The sequence below is a fragment of the Ruditapes philippinarum genome, unplaced genomic scaffold (assembly GCF_026571515.1).
Source record: "Ruditapes philippinarum isolate M1 unplaced genomic scaffold, ASM2657151v2 ctg1781_1_1_1_1, whole genome shotgun sequence".
Taxonomy (NCBI): domain Eukaryota; kingdom Metazoa; phylum Mollusca; class Bivalvia; order Venerida; family Veneridae; genus Ruditapes; species Ruditapes philippinarum.
In genome coordinates, this window is record NW_026851931.1 from 162,144 (window position 1) to 180,157 (window position 18,014).

At 33.7% G+C, this 18,014-nt stretch overlaps 1 protein-coding gene across 1 annotated transcript; it reads right to left on the reverse strand.

Moving 5' to 3' along the window:
- Nucleotides 1-72: 72 nt before the first annotated feature.
- LOC132742989 (flap endonuclease GEN homolog 1-like) lies at nt 73-17,416 on the reverse strand. The gene is made up of 11 exons (XM_060731494.1): nt 16,617-17,416; nt 15,092-15,272; nt 14,282-14,371; nt 11,504-11,590; nt 10,263-10,453; nt 7,862-7,962; nt 6,102-6,286; nt 5,302-5,507; nt 2,943-3,004; nt 2,216-2,350; nt 73-206 (listed from the first exon to the last, which is right to left on the reverse strand). Exons 1-11 carry the CDS (start codon nt 16,775-16,777, stop codon nt 73-75), a joined length of 1,533 nt encoding a protein of 510 aa, XP_060587477.1. The 5' UTR covers nt 16,778-17,416.
- Between the last annotated feature and the right edge of the window lie 598 nt (nt 17,417-18,014).

Here is an 18,014-nt window from a genome sequence, read left to right on the forward strand (position 1 = left end):
ATGGAGATCTGCAGATGTTTTTGTTGACAGTCTAGTCATCAACCTTTGTTAAATCAACAACACTGTTGTCATCTATGTTAAAAAGTCTTCCTTCTGAGGCCCGCATCGTTTCTCCAGTAAAATGGTAAAATTTTTTTTCCTTTTGATCTTCTTAGGAACTTGTAAGTTAGACTTGACTTTCAACCCCTCAGCCTTCCTCTTTTTTCCTATGTATAAAATAACATATTAATATCATTAAATATAACATGACTTTGCCTGTTTTCAATGTATAGTAATATTACTACATGCATTATGTAACGTTAATTTTTATTGGATAATCATGATGTACATATAACCTATATACACTACTTATCCAAATTTATGAATTTTCATTCTTTCACAAGTAAAGGTATTGTGCTGTTATAAATATTGTTGATAATTTTTTATTATGGTCATGTATAAATGTTTGTTTGTTTATAACCATCATCTAGCATCCAGTGCTATAAACCATTATCAATTGTTATTATAATATTAGTTAAAAGGATTGTTGACAGGTTATATGCCCTATATAAATGGCTATTTGTAAATATAACCCGAGCCGCTTGATTTAAGGTTATATTGCAAACAGCCGTTTATATACGGCCTTATAACCTGTCAACAGTCTTTATAATTAATTTATAATACAGCAAGCATGGATTTTTTAGAGAAAAAAAGTAAGAATTGTTCATGAATCGACATCGCAGCCATGTATATAAAAACTTTATATGAACGTCACGATTATCCAATGAAAAATTGACGTTACACACGTGCAGTATTATAATGGTCATATAACCTGTCCATTTTAACGTAGATAATAGGTCATATTAACATATCTGTGTATATTAAATACATTAACACAAATTCATAACTTTATCATGCCTAATATAGCACCAAATTAGTGGTTATACATAAATGTAAGCTATTACAAGTTTTTAATACGTTTGTACCTATTTATAGATTTCAGAAAATTGACCTCACTTAACACCTGTCAAAGGTCACGATGACCACATGGAAATTTTACGGCTGCTCTAATTGATATTTTTTTTTGAGAGGTTGTAACTACAGATGTAGACCAGTTAATAACTTGACCCCCCCACTTACTTTTTTTCAATAAGGATAATAATTGGCCAAACCGGCGGGGGGTCCCCCCTCCATACAAAACCAACATAATAAGTTTGCGACCAGCATGATCAGACCAGCCTGCACATTCAGGATCCCATAGCTGTTCGCTAGTCAGTTTCTCTACTTGTTATAGGGTTGTAAAGCGAAACAGCATGGATCCTGATCAGACTGTGTGGATGTGCAGGCTGGTCTGGATCCATGCTGTTCGCAAATGCACTATGTTGGTTTTGTCATGGCGCGGCTGAAATTATGTTAAGATGAAAGATAAATAACAAATCTTTAGATCTTCATTTCATTAGCCACAGCCTTCATACTTGAACGTAACATACATCTGGAGATAAGTTTCATTCTGACATACTAAAATATGACCTTGACCCCTTTAATGACAATAACCTTTAAGGTCAAATTTCACTTTTAAAGAAATTTCAACTTTATCATTCATCAGTGTTGGAATCAGGGACTTTGAAATTCTATCATTTTGTGAAATTCAAACCTTCTTTTAGGTATACATGTATATGAGTATTAAGTGACATTATGCTCATTTTTCTTTGCCAAGTGGTGCCAAATTGACAATATTATTCCAAGAGATTACCTATTATAATGGTGACTGACAAACAGCTGATATCTGGAAAATGATTAGGAAAAAAAATATAAATCTGCTTAAAATATCAAAAGACTGTCCTCTCTTATAAATTGAATATTACATGTAAAATCTGAAGGATATTACAGACATTTCATTGGGCCACATTAGTTATTTATTGTCTATGTGAAGAAAATTATAAAATTGAAAGGAATTATGGCAAAATGTAAACTTATCTTTACTTTCACCTCTTCACTCACTATATACCCTTGGATGGGCATAACGTCACTCTAAGTTTTACATAACAGGTAATCATATGCTAATGACTGCACATGGTTTTATAATAGATAACTAAATGAATAAATCATACATTGCCTAAACAAACAGCATAAAACTCATTTCAATACCAGATTAACAGCTTAAACACCATATCTCTTTAAATATGAATGAAGTAAAACTTTTACTATTAAACTAGAGTCTAAAACATTTACTAACCACTTCCAGACTTCTTCTCTGTCAGTTCTTGTTCAAACTTTGCGGCCAATACCGGATAAACAGTCTGAAACAGGGACTTTTCCACCTTTTCCTTTATGTTTGTTGAAAAACTTGCACCTGCCCAATGATTCCTATCTAATATTGTAAAAAAAAAGGCATCAAAATAAATAGAACATAGTAAATGATTAACAAAATTATTTTTGTATATTGTAGTTATCTAGATGATAGAGATTGTACGAGTTTGCTAGAATGATTTTTGTCCAGTATACATACAAATTGTATAATCTTTGAGTGTGTCTATTTGTCCGCATTTATTGGAGAATACTTAGGTGGCTATAGGAACAATAGGTGACAGTACTTTCTCTTTCATGTCATTTATTCTGTAAGCTTTTATGTGGCTATTTTCCTTTATGTGGCTAAAAGCACATTGGGAGAACAATAAAGTAGCCACATAAGTACTGTATCGATAAAACTTTCATCTTTCCAACCCAAACCCTGAAAATATGACCCCCTTTTTCATGCTAAATTTATATAATGGACTTGCCCTGTTATGAAGTTGAAACAGTCCAGTAGCACAGTAAGGGAATTCAGTTTCAAAACACCTAAAATGAGTAAGCAACAAAAAATAGAGAGTTTTGTCAAAATGTACCGCCCGGCAGACTGGCATGGCTGTACACTGTTGGCAAATATCAGTTAATATCGCCTTATTAACTATAGTCAAACATACCTGTTTTGTCCCACAGCACTTCATAACAATCTACATGATTCTCTTTACAGGCCCTTAATATCCTGAAACAGAATAAAATTACATACAACCTCTGATTTCCTTGCTTACATAACCTTATTTCATATATTTAATTCATTGGAACCTGGAGTTTGAATTCCTAGTTAAACCCAAATATTCTTTACAAACATTTGATATCACAGGTATATAATGCAAATTCATTTTACTAGTCACCTTAATTTTTATGCACTACCCATATAGACATTGCGGTTCAACATATTCATGAATATGAAGCCCCATACCTCTTTTTAATAAATTGTTAGTTTTGATACTGTTTAAAATAACATCAAAATAACATAAGTTACATGTAATATGAACCCTAAAAGACCCATAAATTGTATTCAAAAAAGACTTTTAAGTTGCACATTGAAACCAGTGTGTTATGAAACAATATAACCCCATCAAAGACTTTCCTTTATAAACAAAGATGGCTAAAGCATGTGTTATTTCATATTCTAACACGACCCGCATTTTTCACTATTGAAAATAGAAGAACCGAAAGTGTGTTATTATGCAATAAAGTCACAGTTGACGTTCTATATTTAGATGCGTCATGTTATCATTATACATGTGACGTAAATCTAAAAGAATCTGAAGCGCTGAAAATAAGTACGGAAACAAATCAGGCGCAATTTTGCTTAAATATCAGGTACTGCAGCATTTATTTGTTGATGTTGTGTTAGAATCTATTTAATATATCTATATCGGCTACGCCCTCATGATATAATTCGTCGCATCAGAACTCCAAACAGTGATGTTATTGAGCGATAAATTCACTGTTTGGGATATATTATTTCTTAAACAATGCCAATTCTTATTCCCTCCCAATCCTATACAGTCTAACTTGCCCTTGCGACCACGTGTATTAAGCGACTTTTGTCTTTAACAACCACTTTAAATTCCCCCAGATCATTCTCTCTCTATATTTTTAATGTATTAAGCGACTTTTGCTCAATGCGACCAGCGACCGCTAATTAGTCACCTAATTGAGAGCAATCTTTTCATTAAACGACCACTTTTACCTGTCAAGTAATTGTGTTTTTAGAGAACTCCGCCTCGTAATGTCACAAATGTCAACAATCAAAACACAACAAATAAATGTGTGAAAAACTCTATTTCCCAAACCGTTTTAGCGTAAGCAGTATACGCATGACGTGTATTATCCAATAATATCGATTAAACAATGCAACGCTCCGCCCCTACTGATGTGGTGTATACACTCGCTTGTTGACAATTAGACTGCATTGAATTGACCTTGAACTTGATCAGCAATTAAATTAGATGTATTTTGTTTATTTCGATTGAAAAATGCACGACAGAAAAAACATCCTCACTAATAGGGTTTTCGTGTTGGAGACAAGGAAAAGCAACGGAGAAGTTAAAAGAATCTGGAAAAAATGTCAAACATGTATGATACGTAATGGATCAAAACTGTTTTGTAAATAAATAACAGAAAGAAGTTTTTACAGATTATCGAGCGTACTAATTATTCAACATTTATATAAAAATGAAGTTGTTAAACATACCCACTGCATAAGAAAGATGTCACTTGTAAATTTTGACTTTTATATCATGCTTTGTCTTAAGAGACCGTTTCATTAAGCGACCATTTTGGGTGTTTCCCTTGCGCGGTCGCTTAATTCAAGTTTGACTGTATATAAGGATGAGCATGTCTCCAGTTCAACTTGGATTCCGACAAATTAGGATTTCCTTTGTGTAATAAACACGATCAACAACTAGCTAGGTTACGGAATGTAAATAAATGTTTTCAAAATTTGTAAATCTTAAAATAATTGCACATATGATTTGATCACTCTTTTGCTGCAGATTAGAATACATGTAGTCTGTAGTCCAACACTGCTTTTCCTTCTTCTTCATGGCACCTACATGTAACAATTGAAATTTATCTTGCTTTTGAGTGCTTTGTAGCATAATTATATCAAACTGTATGTTGTTTATATGTTTTTTCCTTGTTGTGTATATTTATTTTATATATACTCGCCACAGGTTACCAATATGGCCGAGATTTTTAGATTTTTGGGGGATAGTACAAGCAGATGCCCCAATTTCAGAAGCTTCTTCTGGTTATTTAGTGTGCCAAGTGTTTAAGCACACATTCACAAGACCTTGACTTAAAGTCTAATCTGAAAGTATGTTTAGTAACTTTACCGGGTAATTATATGCCTTTGTGATTATATTCCTGCACATCTAAACTCCATACTATGCTATATTTTACTATAACACACTCAAAATCAAGTAATATTTCTTAACATCATCATAGTACCATATTTTCTGCACTTACCTGACTGGGGTAAACATTAAATCAGGTTGGCTTCCAGCTTCCCTCATCTCTTTCAATATCACAATGGGAACCATCTTGCCTAAAACTTCCTCAGACTGCCAACCAAGATGATGTTTCAAGAATGTCAATAGCTTTGGCACATTTATGGATGATTTTTGGATTTCCGAACAAGACTTGAGACCAGGGTTCAGATATTCTTCTATCACCTAATGCATTGATATAAGAAATTTGTTGGGTTTTTTTTTAAAAAAAAAGAATAAAATGGGAAATAAAAAATCCCTAAAGAATGCCCAAAATGGCAAAATTGAAAATATTTCAGGCTCAATTCGATCGAGTTTGTTCATGGAGGGTAATGGTAAGTGCAAGCTACTGCCCACGCCCCCCAGCACCAGCTTAACCAGAATCAACATTTAACATGAATCATTCCCGATTTGAATTCAGAACACCAGCACATGTGTTCACATAGTCGTAATCACGGAGCTTTCAAAGTGACATGTACATGCCATTCCATGGAAAGCGTTATATTGTAAAGTCAAAAGTTAAAGTTAATAAAGAATAGACTTTAAAGAAGGAAAAATATCTTTAAAGTAAGAAATCCTGTACTTAGTGGCATGATTGTTCTCAATTTTATTTTTCCTTATCTCAAATGATTTCATTTAGATTAAAGCTTCTTTGATAAAATCAAATAGAATATAACATAAAGAGGAATTAACATTTGTTACACATTCAAATATACATGTATTGTAAAGATTGCATCATAAACTTTTTTTAATTAATGAACTGATAATGTATACATATACCATTTTATTTGGAAAGGAAACATTCTCTAGTGATTTCTGCCGCAAGGTAACCTCAAGTTTGTGCTGTTTCCTCACAGCTTCCTGTTTATGCCAGGGACAGTTACATGTGACTATACTTGTATCCTGGCAACCAATTTCCATCCCACAATCCTTGCAACCTGATGATTCATGTGCACTTATACGACCTGAAAATAAATAATGACATATAACTTATATTCACTCCTTTATTTTAGTTTATACATCTTTTTTTAAATTGGGTTTTACTTCACACCAACTCTGCACACTTCAATTGGTGACTTTTCAGCTTTATTAGTGAGGAAGACCTTGGGTGCTCCCCCCTACCACCCATGTATTATTTCAAGCACAATCATGTAACTGAGTAGAACCACAGAGGTTCTATAAGCTAGCGAGATAGCTTCCTCACATGAAATAATCAAAAGTCCTTGATGGGATTGAAACCCACAGCAATGAGGGGCAAGTAATTGGAAGCCAAAGATATTAACCACACAGCCACAAACAAGTGTATACAGAATTCATTTTGGTTTAGATTGTGTATGAACTTTAAGCTTATAAACACTCTTGAATCCTTTCCTGGAACCAAAAAGTATTGAATGAGTGTAAATTTTCTTGCCAAAGGAATTGACCTGAGGCTATTGTTAGCCTGTCACATGTCCAAAATTTTCTTGAATGGACTGTTGCCCCCTTCAAACCCCCAAAACAGAAGGAGGCACATCCCCCTTCTGGCAACCTCTAGATGTATCAAAAAGGGGGGGGGGAAGCCGTCAAAACACGTCTTTATGAGGTAAAAGGTTAAGTTCATTGTCCATCATAACAAAATATAACTTAAGTTCATTGTCCTCCATGACAAAAACCTGTTCATAATTAGATCTAGCTATCACACATACAAAATTTAATGTACCTGTACATTTTTTTTTAGTACAATAAGACATCAGAGATTTTATTTATTTTATTTTACTGCAGAATACAGGCTGTTCCCCTTCTTCCATAAAAGCTACATGTATACTTCCCCAGAAAAGTGCTATATTTTTCACTACAATGCCACGGTGCACATTTGTCACCAAAACCATGACTCCACAGTGGCTAAGATTAGCTTGTGGACTGAAATATAGAAAGCTGTCATTATAGATTGCCTGTGCTGTGAATCAGGCATGTTAAATCTAGAAATTTGATTATATGAGCCGTGTCACGACAAAACCAACATAGTGCGTTTGCCACCAGCATGGATCCAGACCAGCCTGATCAGGATCCATGCTGTTCGCTATCAGTTTCTGTACTTGTTATAGGGTTTGTAAGCGAACAGCATGGATCCTGATCAGACTGTGCGGATGCGCAGGCTGGTCTGGATCCATGCTGGTCGCAAACCCATTATGTTGGTTTTGTCATTACGCGGCTCATATGTGTGGCTATGCCTCAGTTGTAGGTGCTACATTTCAGATTTTTCTTTTTTCTAATTAATCATGCTCTATTTTCCTATTCAGAAAGCCACAGTCAGGTGCTTTAAAACAAAATCACTGGACAACTTTATCACACTAAATATCTTAAATGGACTTGTCTATTATTCAAACTTAACAACTCCATTCTTTAATTTTAGACAAAATATCAAAAATATGTACTGACTGAACAGTTAATATTGTTGACCATGATCAAATAACATGGATGTGCCAGCAGACGGCTGGTCGCATGGGTACATGTATATTCAGTTGCTAAAGGTTAAAGTTCAATAAAATTTGTCAACAAACCTAGATGATCACATTTGCTACAGTGACATTCCTTCTTGGTTTCTACTGACAACCGTTCCTGAATATGGTCAAGTTCTTTATTTTCCCTCCATCCTTGTAACCTTAAACATTTTCATTAAAAATACATTATACAAAGTTTGTATTCAATACACTCAGAGTGTCTGAGGCTGTCCTACCACAATTGTGTATCATTGAGAAAAGTCTTAAGCAGAAGATCATAAAACAAGCAAACTGTTGTAAGCCAGCTTGATAGTTATTTTCCTCATATGAAAACATGTAGCATTGCAACTATGGATGCCAAGTTTATCCGATTAAAAGAGAACAGTCGGTTTTTAGTTAACAAGAGGGCCATGATGGCCCTGAGGTCGCTCACCTGTATATAAGCCCCCCCCCCCAACCCCCCCCCCCCCAACGTTGCAGGGCCAATTTAACCCAGGGCTTTTATTTGCACAAACTTGTAGACACCCATAAGAAGATGTTTCATGCTAAACATCTAAGCTCTAGCTCATTGGGCTTTTAAAAGAAGATTTTTTTAAAGTTTTTACTATGCACATATAGTTAAAAACAATGACACCCCTGGGGGCCGGGCCAGTTTTGACCCCAGGGCTTTTATTTGAACAAACTTTGTAGACACTTACTAGAAGATGTTTTCATGCTTAATATCTAAACTCTAGCTATTTGGTTTTTCAAAGAAGATTTTAAGTTTTTGCTATACACATATAAAGAAAATCAATGACCCCCGGGGCGGGGCCAATTTTGACCCCAGGTCTTTTATTTGAACAAACTTTGTAGACACTCACTAAAAGATGTTTCATGCTTAATATCTAAACTCTAGCTATTTGGGTTTTTTCAAAGAAGATTTTTAAGTTTTTGCTATATCACAAGGAAAACCAATGACCCCCGGGGCGGTGCCAATTTTGACCCCAGGGCTTTTATTTGAACAAACTTGGTAGACACCTATTAGAACATGTTTGATGCTCAATATCTTAGCCATAGCTCTTTGAGTTCTTTAAAAGAAGATTTTTTAAGTTTTTACTATATGCATATAGGGAAAATCAAGAACCCCCCGGGGCGGGGCCAATTTGACCCCAGGGCTTTTATTTGAACAAACTTGGTAGACACCTATTAGAACATGTTTCATGCTAAATATCTTAGCTCTAGCTCTTTGGGTTCTTTAAAAGAAGATTTTTTAAGTTTTTACTATATGCATATAGGGAAAATCAATGACCCCCCTGGGCGGGGCCAATTTTGACCCCAGGGCTTTTATTTGAACAAACTTGGTAGACACTCACTAGAAGATGTTTCGTGCCAAATATCTAAGCTCTAGCTCTTATGGTTTTTTAAAAGAAGATATTTAAAAATTTTTCTTTCGGTTGCCATGGCAACCAGAGTTCTGCATGGAATTAAATTCTTTGAACATTTTTTAAAGGTGACCACCAAAGGAACATTCCTGTGAAGTTTGGATGAAATTGGCTTAGTGGTTTATGAGGAGATGTCATTTAAAGTAAAAGTTTACGGACGGACTACGGACGGACGACGGACGGACGCCGGACGGACGGACGACGGACGAAAAGCGATCACAAAAGCTCACCCTGTCACTTTGTGACAGGTGAGCTAAAAACCAGTTAGAAAATTCAATAAACAGTAACCAAGGTTAGTATTTGACTTAGTTTTTTTATGACATAATATGACAATTGTTTGTATTTAAGTTGTACTCAACAATGTTTTTTTTCTGATCTGATCGAATGCGGAACGACCCTAGCGGAAAATAGTTACTCCATATTCGGATATGTATTGTAATTATTTTGAGTACAACAAAATATGAACAAAATGCGTATCTTGTCATAAAGTAACAAAGTTAATGTTGAAAATCTAAGGATTTTATTAGTATGTTCGGTTAAACGTTTAACAAGCTTTTTATGTTGCCATTTAAACGATTTGCATTTTTTCTAACCATGACACCCCTAGTTGCAACTTCAATTTAAACCGATAAACAGAATATTATATAAAGTGGTGGCATGACCAAGTGGTTAGCAAGTCTGACCAGTAATCTGGCGATTGCTAACTGTATGGGTTCAAACCCCGTACGGGGCAAGTTGTTGTTTCCTTGAGCAAGAAACTTTACACTCATTGCTCAGTACTGGTTTGTTTCAGGAACGGATTTGAAAATGTGTCTATAAGGTTATCAGTACTGGTTTGGTTCCAGGAATGGATTCAAAAGAGTGTCTTTAAGGTTATAACTTCGTACAAAATCGAGAACTAAAATAAATTCTTTATAAACCAAACCCATATACGAAATGTACAAACTTTAACCACTAGATCGCACACAATTTCAACTTCTCTAAAGCATTGTCACATATATAAGAACTGACATTCCATAATTCATCATATATATATTTACCTGTCAAGTGGATTAAAGTTTCTAGATTTAAGCAATTTGATGAGTGCCTTTCCTTTCTCCTTTCCTATACATTTAACTCCTTTCTCATCATAATCCGACCCTAACAATAGTGCCAATGCTACAAGGTCACTTCTATCTAGGTCAAGGTCAGATTTTATTTGATCCATATCAACTCTGTCAACCAAATACATCTGTAAAAGAATACAAAATGCTTTATCATATTGCCTAAAATAGCTGTACTTTCACTTAAGAGAAGTGTACACTATTACACCAAAGCAATAAAAACGTATCACAAATGAAAATGAAAAATTTGTTACTGGAGTACTTTTCAGTTGAAGTAAAATAAATCTTCCTAAATTAGGATTTTTTTTAAAAGAGATCATATTAATGCCAGTCAACTTACAATGATGCTACTAACTGAAATAAATATTTTGGACACCTGCTTGCAAAAGATAATCATAAAGTAAAACTAAACAGCTCTGGATGAAGTTGGCCAAGGATTTTAATAATATTTGGTATTTCTATCCATTTTTTGAATGTCAAACTTTATGCAAATTTATTACATGATAATTATTGACCAATCAAACGATCACTTAAATGGAAACATTTTACAGACTAAAAGCTCATCTTGACATACAATTCTTAAGTAAATATTTCAATAGCTTGATCTCATCAATATGATATATTTAATGAAGAAAAAGATCATCACTCATATTATCCTCATAAAAGACTTCAAAAATGAAGTAACTTTTTCATTATGCAGCCCTCAAAAATGAAATACTTTATCATTGTCCAGTCTTTAAAAAAATCTATTAATTAGCCAGTCCTTCAAAAATATAATACCTTATTATAACTAAGTCCCAAAATGCAATACCTTATTATCACCCAGCCCTCAAAAATGCAATACTTTATTATCACCCAGCCCTCAAAAATGGAATACCTTATTATAACCCAGCCCTAAAAAATGCAACATCTCCCAGCCCTAAAAAATGCAACATCACCCAGCCCTCAAAAATGGAATACCTTATTATCACCCAGCCCTCAAAAATGTGATACCTTATTATCACAAAGCCCTCAAAAATGCAATACCTTATTATCACCTGGCCCACATGAAAGAAGTATCTAATTATCATCCATTCCTCAAAATATGACACAATCATGTGCATAATATATATGATACAATTTTATCTAATAAACATAGAAATGTAATACTAATACGCACAAAAATGAAATACATTTACCTTATTGTTTTTGGTAAGTTTTCTATACAAAGTTTTACCGCCATACAGAAAGAAGTCATTGTCCTCTGTTAAACAGCCATCTACAAGCTGTAAATAATGATGGTAATAATTAACAGAACTCATCCTGTACGGTCGGTTATTTGATATAATCCAATGTGAAAATAAATATATATGTTTTTAACGCCATTTACTAGTGACTACAAACTTAACATGGCATGTATTATAGTATATGACAAGAAAGTGATTTAATAAAATAACACAAGGGTCATGATGGCCCTGAGTCTCTCACCAGAAACGACTGCTTTTCAGTGTTGGAAATAATTTTTCAAAGGAAATGACATGTCTTGAGCAAATTTAAGTGTGACTGTCACAAAGATGCTACAGACAAAATTTGAGGTAAATCTGCCCAGCAGTTTCAGAGAAGACGATGATGGTTGACGCATGACGAGGGACAAGGGAGTATCCCCCTTTGATACTAATAGCTCACCCTAAACCTTCGGTTATGGTGAGCTAATAAAGGTTATGCTTAAAATGATTATATGGTCAAGATTTTATAATTTAACCCTTTTATCTGCTGACAGCAAGGCCATCCTTAAAAAAATGTTTGTTTGCAGTAACCCGACCCAGAATTTTCAAGGTGGGTAGGTAGGTCGATTTTTTTTTTTTATTGAACTGTACTCTCAAATAAACATGGAATTTCAAAATGCTGGACAATATATGCTTTGATAATCTGGTAACAATTAATAAATTGATAACTGAATTCTAATTAAATTAGACCTACATTTTATTTCTTCTATTAACCTTTAAAAGAACGAAAACAAAGCACAAGGCATAATTTTCTGATTAAAAAAAAAAAAATTTATACAGACCATGAAAATTTTTTTTGAGTAGATGCAAATTTTGTGAGTTGGTCGCGTTACTGCAAACAAACATTTTTTTAAGGATGGCCCAAGTGGTTTTATTCCTGTGATGTGCAGACCAAGAATAGCCAGCACATCTGTGTTGCTGGACTGTTTACTGTTCAGAAATTACATGTTTAGAAAGTCATGTTTTGAAAATTTCCTTAAAATAATTCATAACCTGAATTGGCATTACAACACAAAAGACAGTTATTTTGCCCACAATTTGAACTCACAGCCCTAATGTCTGTGATAAGTAGTTTTGAAGGTTTTCAAGAAACAATGTCCAGTAACAACTTTTCCAATTCATTCATTATAAGAGTTCTAAAACTCAAGTCCAAGCAAACAACCATCAATTATGTAAATCATAGACCTAGACTTATAGGCAATCCAACTTTTAGGCAAGTAAGTACTGTAAATGTTATCAAGAAGTCTGCATTTTTGCACAATACACTTTCTACTGATGTAACAAGGCAGCAGATATGTAATGAAGCATAATTATAGACCTAGACAGAAATTGATTACAAACCTGTTTTCTGTTTAGCTCAGCATACAGGCCTAGACAAAAATTGATTACAAACCTGTTTTCTGTTTAGCTCAGCATACAAACCTAGACAGTAATTGATTACAAACCTGTTTTCTGTTTAGCTCAGCATACAGACCTAGACAGTAATTGATTACAAACCTGTTTTCTGTTTAGCTCAGCATACAGGCCTAGACAGTAATTGATTACAAACCTGTTTTCTGCTTACGTCAGCATACAGACCTAGACAGAAATAGATTACAAACCTGTTTTCTGTTTAGCTCAGCATACAGGCCTAGACATTAAATGATTAGAAACCTGTTTTCTGACAGACCAAGACAGAAACTGATAACAAACCTGTTTTCTGTTTAGCTCAGCATACAGGCCTAGACAGTAATTGATAACAAACCTGTTTTCTGTTTACTTCAGCATACAGGCCTAGACAGTAATTGATTACAAACCAGTTTTCTGTTTAGCTCAGCATATAGGCCAAGACATTAATTGATTACAAACCTGTTTTCTGTTTAGCTCAGCATATAGGCCTAGACAGTAATTGATTACAAACCTGTTTTCTGTTTACGTCAGCATACAGGCCTAGACAGTAATTGATTAGAAACCTGTTTTCTGTTTAGCTCAGCATACAGGCCTAGACAGTAATTGATTACAAACCTGTTTTCTGTTTACGTCAGCATATAGGCCTAGACAGTAATTGATTACAAACCTGTTAACTTTTCTGTTTAGCTTAGCATACAGGCCTAGACAGTAATTGATTACAAACCTGTTTTCTGTTTAGCTTAGCATACAGGTCTAGACAGTAATTGATTACAAACCTGTTTTCTGTTTAGCTCAGCATACAGGCCTAGACAGTAATTGATTACAAACCTGTTTTCTGTTTACGTCAGCATACAGGCCTAGACATTAATTGATTACAAACCTGTTTTCTGTTTAGCTTAGCATACAGGTCTAGACAGTAATGGGGGACAGTAGTGGATTATCTTCCCTTGATAAAAACCGAGGTTAACCAAAATGTAAGTAGGTCCAAATATTTGGAATCCTTTGCTTTTATCGTTGAGTTTTATATAAGACAGGTTGATATGTCTTAATCAATTATTTACACATGCATCAACAAATATGTAAACCTTATGGGAAAAATGTTTAATTTATGTCAACAGATTCTACATCTTATCGCAATATCTAATCTGAATATTACAAATGATCATAATTAGCCCTAATTAATTCAGTTTGCTACAAAGAAATAGGCGATAAAGTCCGAGTAATTCAATAGCTTAGGACCTATCTATTTATAGGGAGTACTCAGGGGAGGTTATTCACTACTGTCCCTCATTGATTACAAACCTGTTTTCTGTTTAGCTCAGCACACAAAGCCTCTGCTTCCCCAGAACTCTCCACACAAGATAATCCAAGATATTCCAACATCTCAACACACTAGATATAAACAGAATAAAACCTAAATGAATATCCTTACAAATATAACTTTAAAAACAAAAATAACAAAGCATTTGTTAAAGTAACATGGTACATGGTCAAATATTTGCAAGACTAATTGATTCCATACTATTCTAGGATAATACTAGAAAATAATTCTTTGTCCATTAGAGCTGCATGCCTCCAGATGAGCCAAAATATTTCACGGAAATAAAAAAAATGTACTAAGATTTTAAGTAAAGCAAAATGATTAAATATTCAAGGGATAATTTACATTTTATATGTGATTAACTACTGATTTTGCAGTTTATCACCATATTTCTACTGCATGACTAATTTTACTGCATGACAGTAAGGGATATTTTTACATGAGATATTTATATTTTTGACCTCTTTTTGGTAATTTACAAGAATTGCAAGTGCCTTTTACAATGTTTCAAATACTTTTTTGTTTACTTCACAATATTTTACTTCATGCACAACTAACCTTAATACAAAACAATCTTGTGAAGTTCAATGCACATGTATATAATTATACAGCTTGTGAAGTTCAATCTACATGTATATAATTATACAGCTAACAATAGAACTATAAATTTGATATCCATCTGATAGCATGTGGTATGTATGATATGATGATATACTGCAATTCTTTGATACACACATATACCAGCTGATGATAAACATTTATCACCTAAAATCTCTTGTATCATGTTTTACCTGAGATACAGCATTCCTAAGATAAGGCCTGTCTGTGTTCACAGTGTTAGATGATGAACCAAATTGGTTCTGTTGTCTTTTCAGCAACGCTTGTTGTTTAATGTCCGGTGCTCGACCATCAGTCACAAACACCAACTCAACACCCTCCTTCATAAATTCTATTGTCCTATAAAATAAATTTCTGAAAGAGAAAAAATACACAAAAATAAACAGAAATATTCAAACAATCTCTGGTTCTATTATGATTTTTTTTGCCTTAATTACAAGCAACAACTGACTAGACAAGAGGTCTTATGTTACAGACTTTAATTAACATCAAACTGACACCAAAACAACCAATAAGCATAGTGTTTAAATTATAAATTGCTTCTAAAAGTTTTATAAAAAATTACATTGATAAATTTTCATAATATCATTTTCAGACCACAGTTGTTTGTCATGTTATATAAGAGCAGACTAATTTTACAGACGTTTTTGTTATGTACTGTCCAACAGTTTCAACACCTGTTAAAAAATTTCATCATAAACAAATCAAAGTCTGGCCAAAGTCTTTGGTCTTTGGCATCTGGCCAAAGTCTTTGGTCTTTGGCAAAGATATAACATTGGTTCGTCTCTTTCTTTGACTAGATTAATTTAAACTAGTCATGTTGTAGTATTCCACGACAAAGATTCCTGATATACCTATTCAACAGTTCAACAAAAAAGTCAGAAAGATCTGACACATGATTTAGATCAGAGCAACAGATAAGGTGCGTATTTGCCTATTTACGCAATTAATTTTATGTAATAGGCAATTGATTTCTTAAGAATGCGTATCAAAACCCATTAAAAAAAATAAAATACACAATTGTCTTAAAAACCTGTGCGTATTGTCATTTTCATCACCGCAAAATTAATCTGTCGTACGCTCGTAGTTTTGGACAAATTATATCGATATGCATGATATTCGAATATTCCCGAATCAATGCTAACTAATCAACGGTCTCTGGTCTTCGACGGTCCCCGGTCTCCAAAGACAGACTAAGCCATATCAATAAAGCATGAGACCGTCGATTTGTCTACTCAGGTCAACGGTCTTTACAGACCGGCAGAGACCATTGATTTTGCGCAGACCGTCAATAAGTAGGTCCCAGCTGTATCAATAGACGCTTTGAAAGCAATATGGCGTCGTACAAAAAGGAAAATGATTTGAAACAAAACAGTCGTAAATCAAAAATCAGTCAGAAAACGAACTTGTTAAAAATATTATGAAATATAACATGAGCATTTTATATAAAAGATAAAACAATTGTGAAAAGTTCTAGTAAATTGTTAATCCTATTTTCTTTTAAAAAAAATTTAAATTTGATTGATATTGAAGCTATAAAATTCATATCTTCATAATTGAATACCCAATTAATCTTGAAATCATAGGGTATCGAGTTTTGGAATACCCAATTAAATTGAGCTAATACCCAATTCCAAAGGAAATGATGGAGTAATACCCAGTTCAATTTTAAAGCTTATCTGTTGCTCTGTATATTACCTGATGTAAATATTGTGATACTGCGAAGCAAATTTGCTTTGTTTTAATTCTACAATCCATGCACTCAAGTCAACGGCGAGTTTCTTCCCTTTTAAACTTCGGATCGTTATACTGTTTTCACCAGAGTCCTCAAGAATATTCCATAGAGTATGAACCCCCATAGCTCTTCACAGCGTCAGCTGATCGTTCACGTTCTGACATGCTTCTTCCAAAATTTGGTTACGATCAAGGCGTAACTTTTACAAAGGGCAGTAACTCTTTAAAAAAAACTCAGTATCAGGATCTTCCTTTAGTGTACATACGCGCATGTCTGCATTGGCTTACAATTCATAATCTAATTTATAATTATGATTATCTCAAAGATATAAAATACAAATATGGATTTCATAATTCATTGATAATATTAAGAACAACAATTAATTAGCCTTTTATCAATCATAAATATTGTTATGTTTATTTATAATCAAGAAAATTGAATAACAAATAGATTTACCAACCATAAATATATATTACATAAATTAATAAGATCAGGTACGTATATTAATATACGCACCTGATAAGATCTAGTGTTTTGTACAGTGCACACACGAGTTGTTATGTTCATGGTTTTAACCTGGGACATTATACATTGTATGTCCCAGTCTTAACACAAGTTTATTTTTATCAACACTTTATATAAGTTTTTTATGATGAAACAGTAGGTTATATTTATATAATATGCATCAAAATAGGTTATTAAAAAATCGTCACATATGAGGTTTGAAGACACCATTGGTTTTAACATGAATTTAAGCACTTACATTGTTCCCAGCAAACACAAGACGTTATACTGACGTCAGATTTAAGTTAGGTTCTGACGTCGGATGACGGTCGGAAAAACGGTTGGATTTGAAAGTTTTTTTGACGTAATAATCTGACGTCAGGTAGACGTCAGAATCTAACCATTATTTAACCTTTTTCTGACCAAAATCTGACCATTATCTAACCATTTTCCGACCTCAATCTGACCATTTTCCGACCTCAATCTGACCATTTTCCGACCTAAATCTAACCAGTTTCTAACCATTTTCCGACCTCAATCTGACCGTTTTCCGACCTAAATATTAACCCTTTTCTGCCCTAAATCTGATCATTTTCTGACCTTCATCTGATCATTCCTCTAATCTTTTTTGTTTCACCACGTCATAAATATGTTCTGGCTAATCCTGATTTGATCGAATTTAATGTAACTCATTCTATTAAGTAACTTTTCCTCCAATGAAATGTATAACAGAAAACTAAAAGCAAAAATATGTTTTATGCTTTTTTAATTTAAAATAAAAGTTGCAATTTTAAGCTGATACATACAATTTTAGTAAATTTCGTATTTTAACTATATTTCTACAGCATTTCTAAATC

What these genes read in the sequence shown, in the direction of transcription:
- LOC132742989 (XM_060731494.1), bottom strand. Translation starts at nt 16,777, where the DNA reads ATGGGGGTTCATACTCTATGGAATATTCTTGAGGACTCTGGTGAAAAC. An exon ending in AACTTACCAAAAACAATAAG is followed by an intron (nt 10,454 to 11,503) that starts GTAAATGTATTT and finishes ATTCTTTTACAG; the next exon opens with ATGTATTTGGTTGACAGAGT. An exon ending in TTTCCTTTCCAAATAAAATG is followed by an intron (nt 5,508 to 6,101) that starts GTATATGTATAC and finishes TCAATGCATTAG; the next exon opens with GTGATAGAAGAATATCTGAA.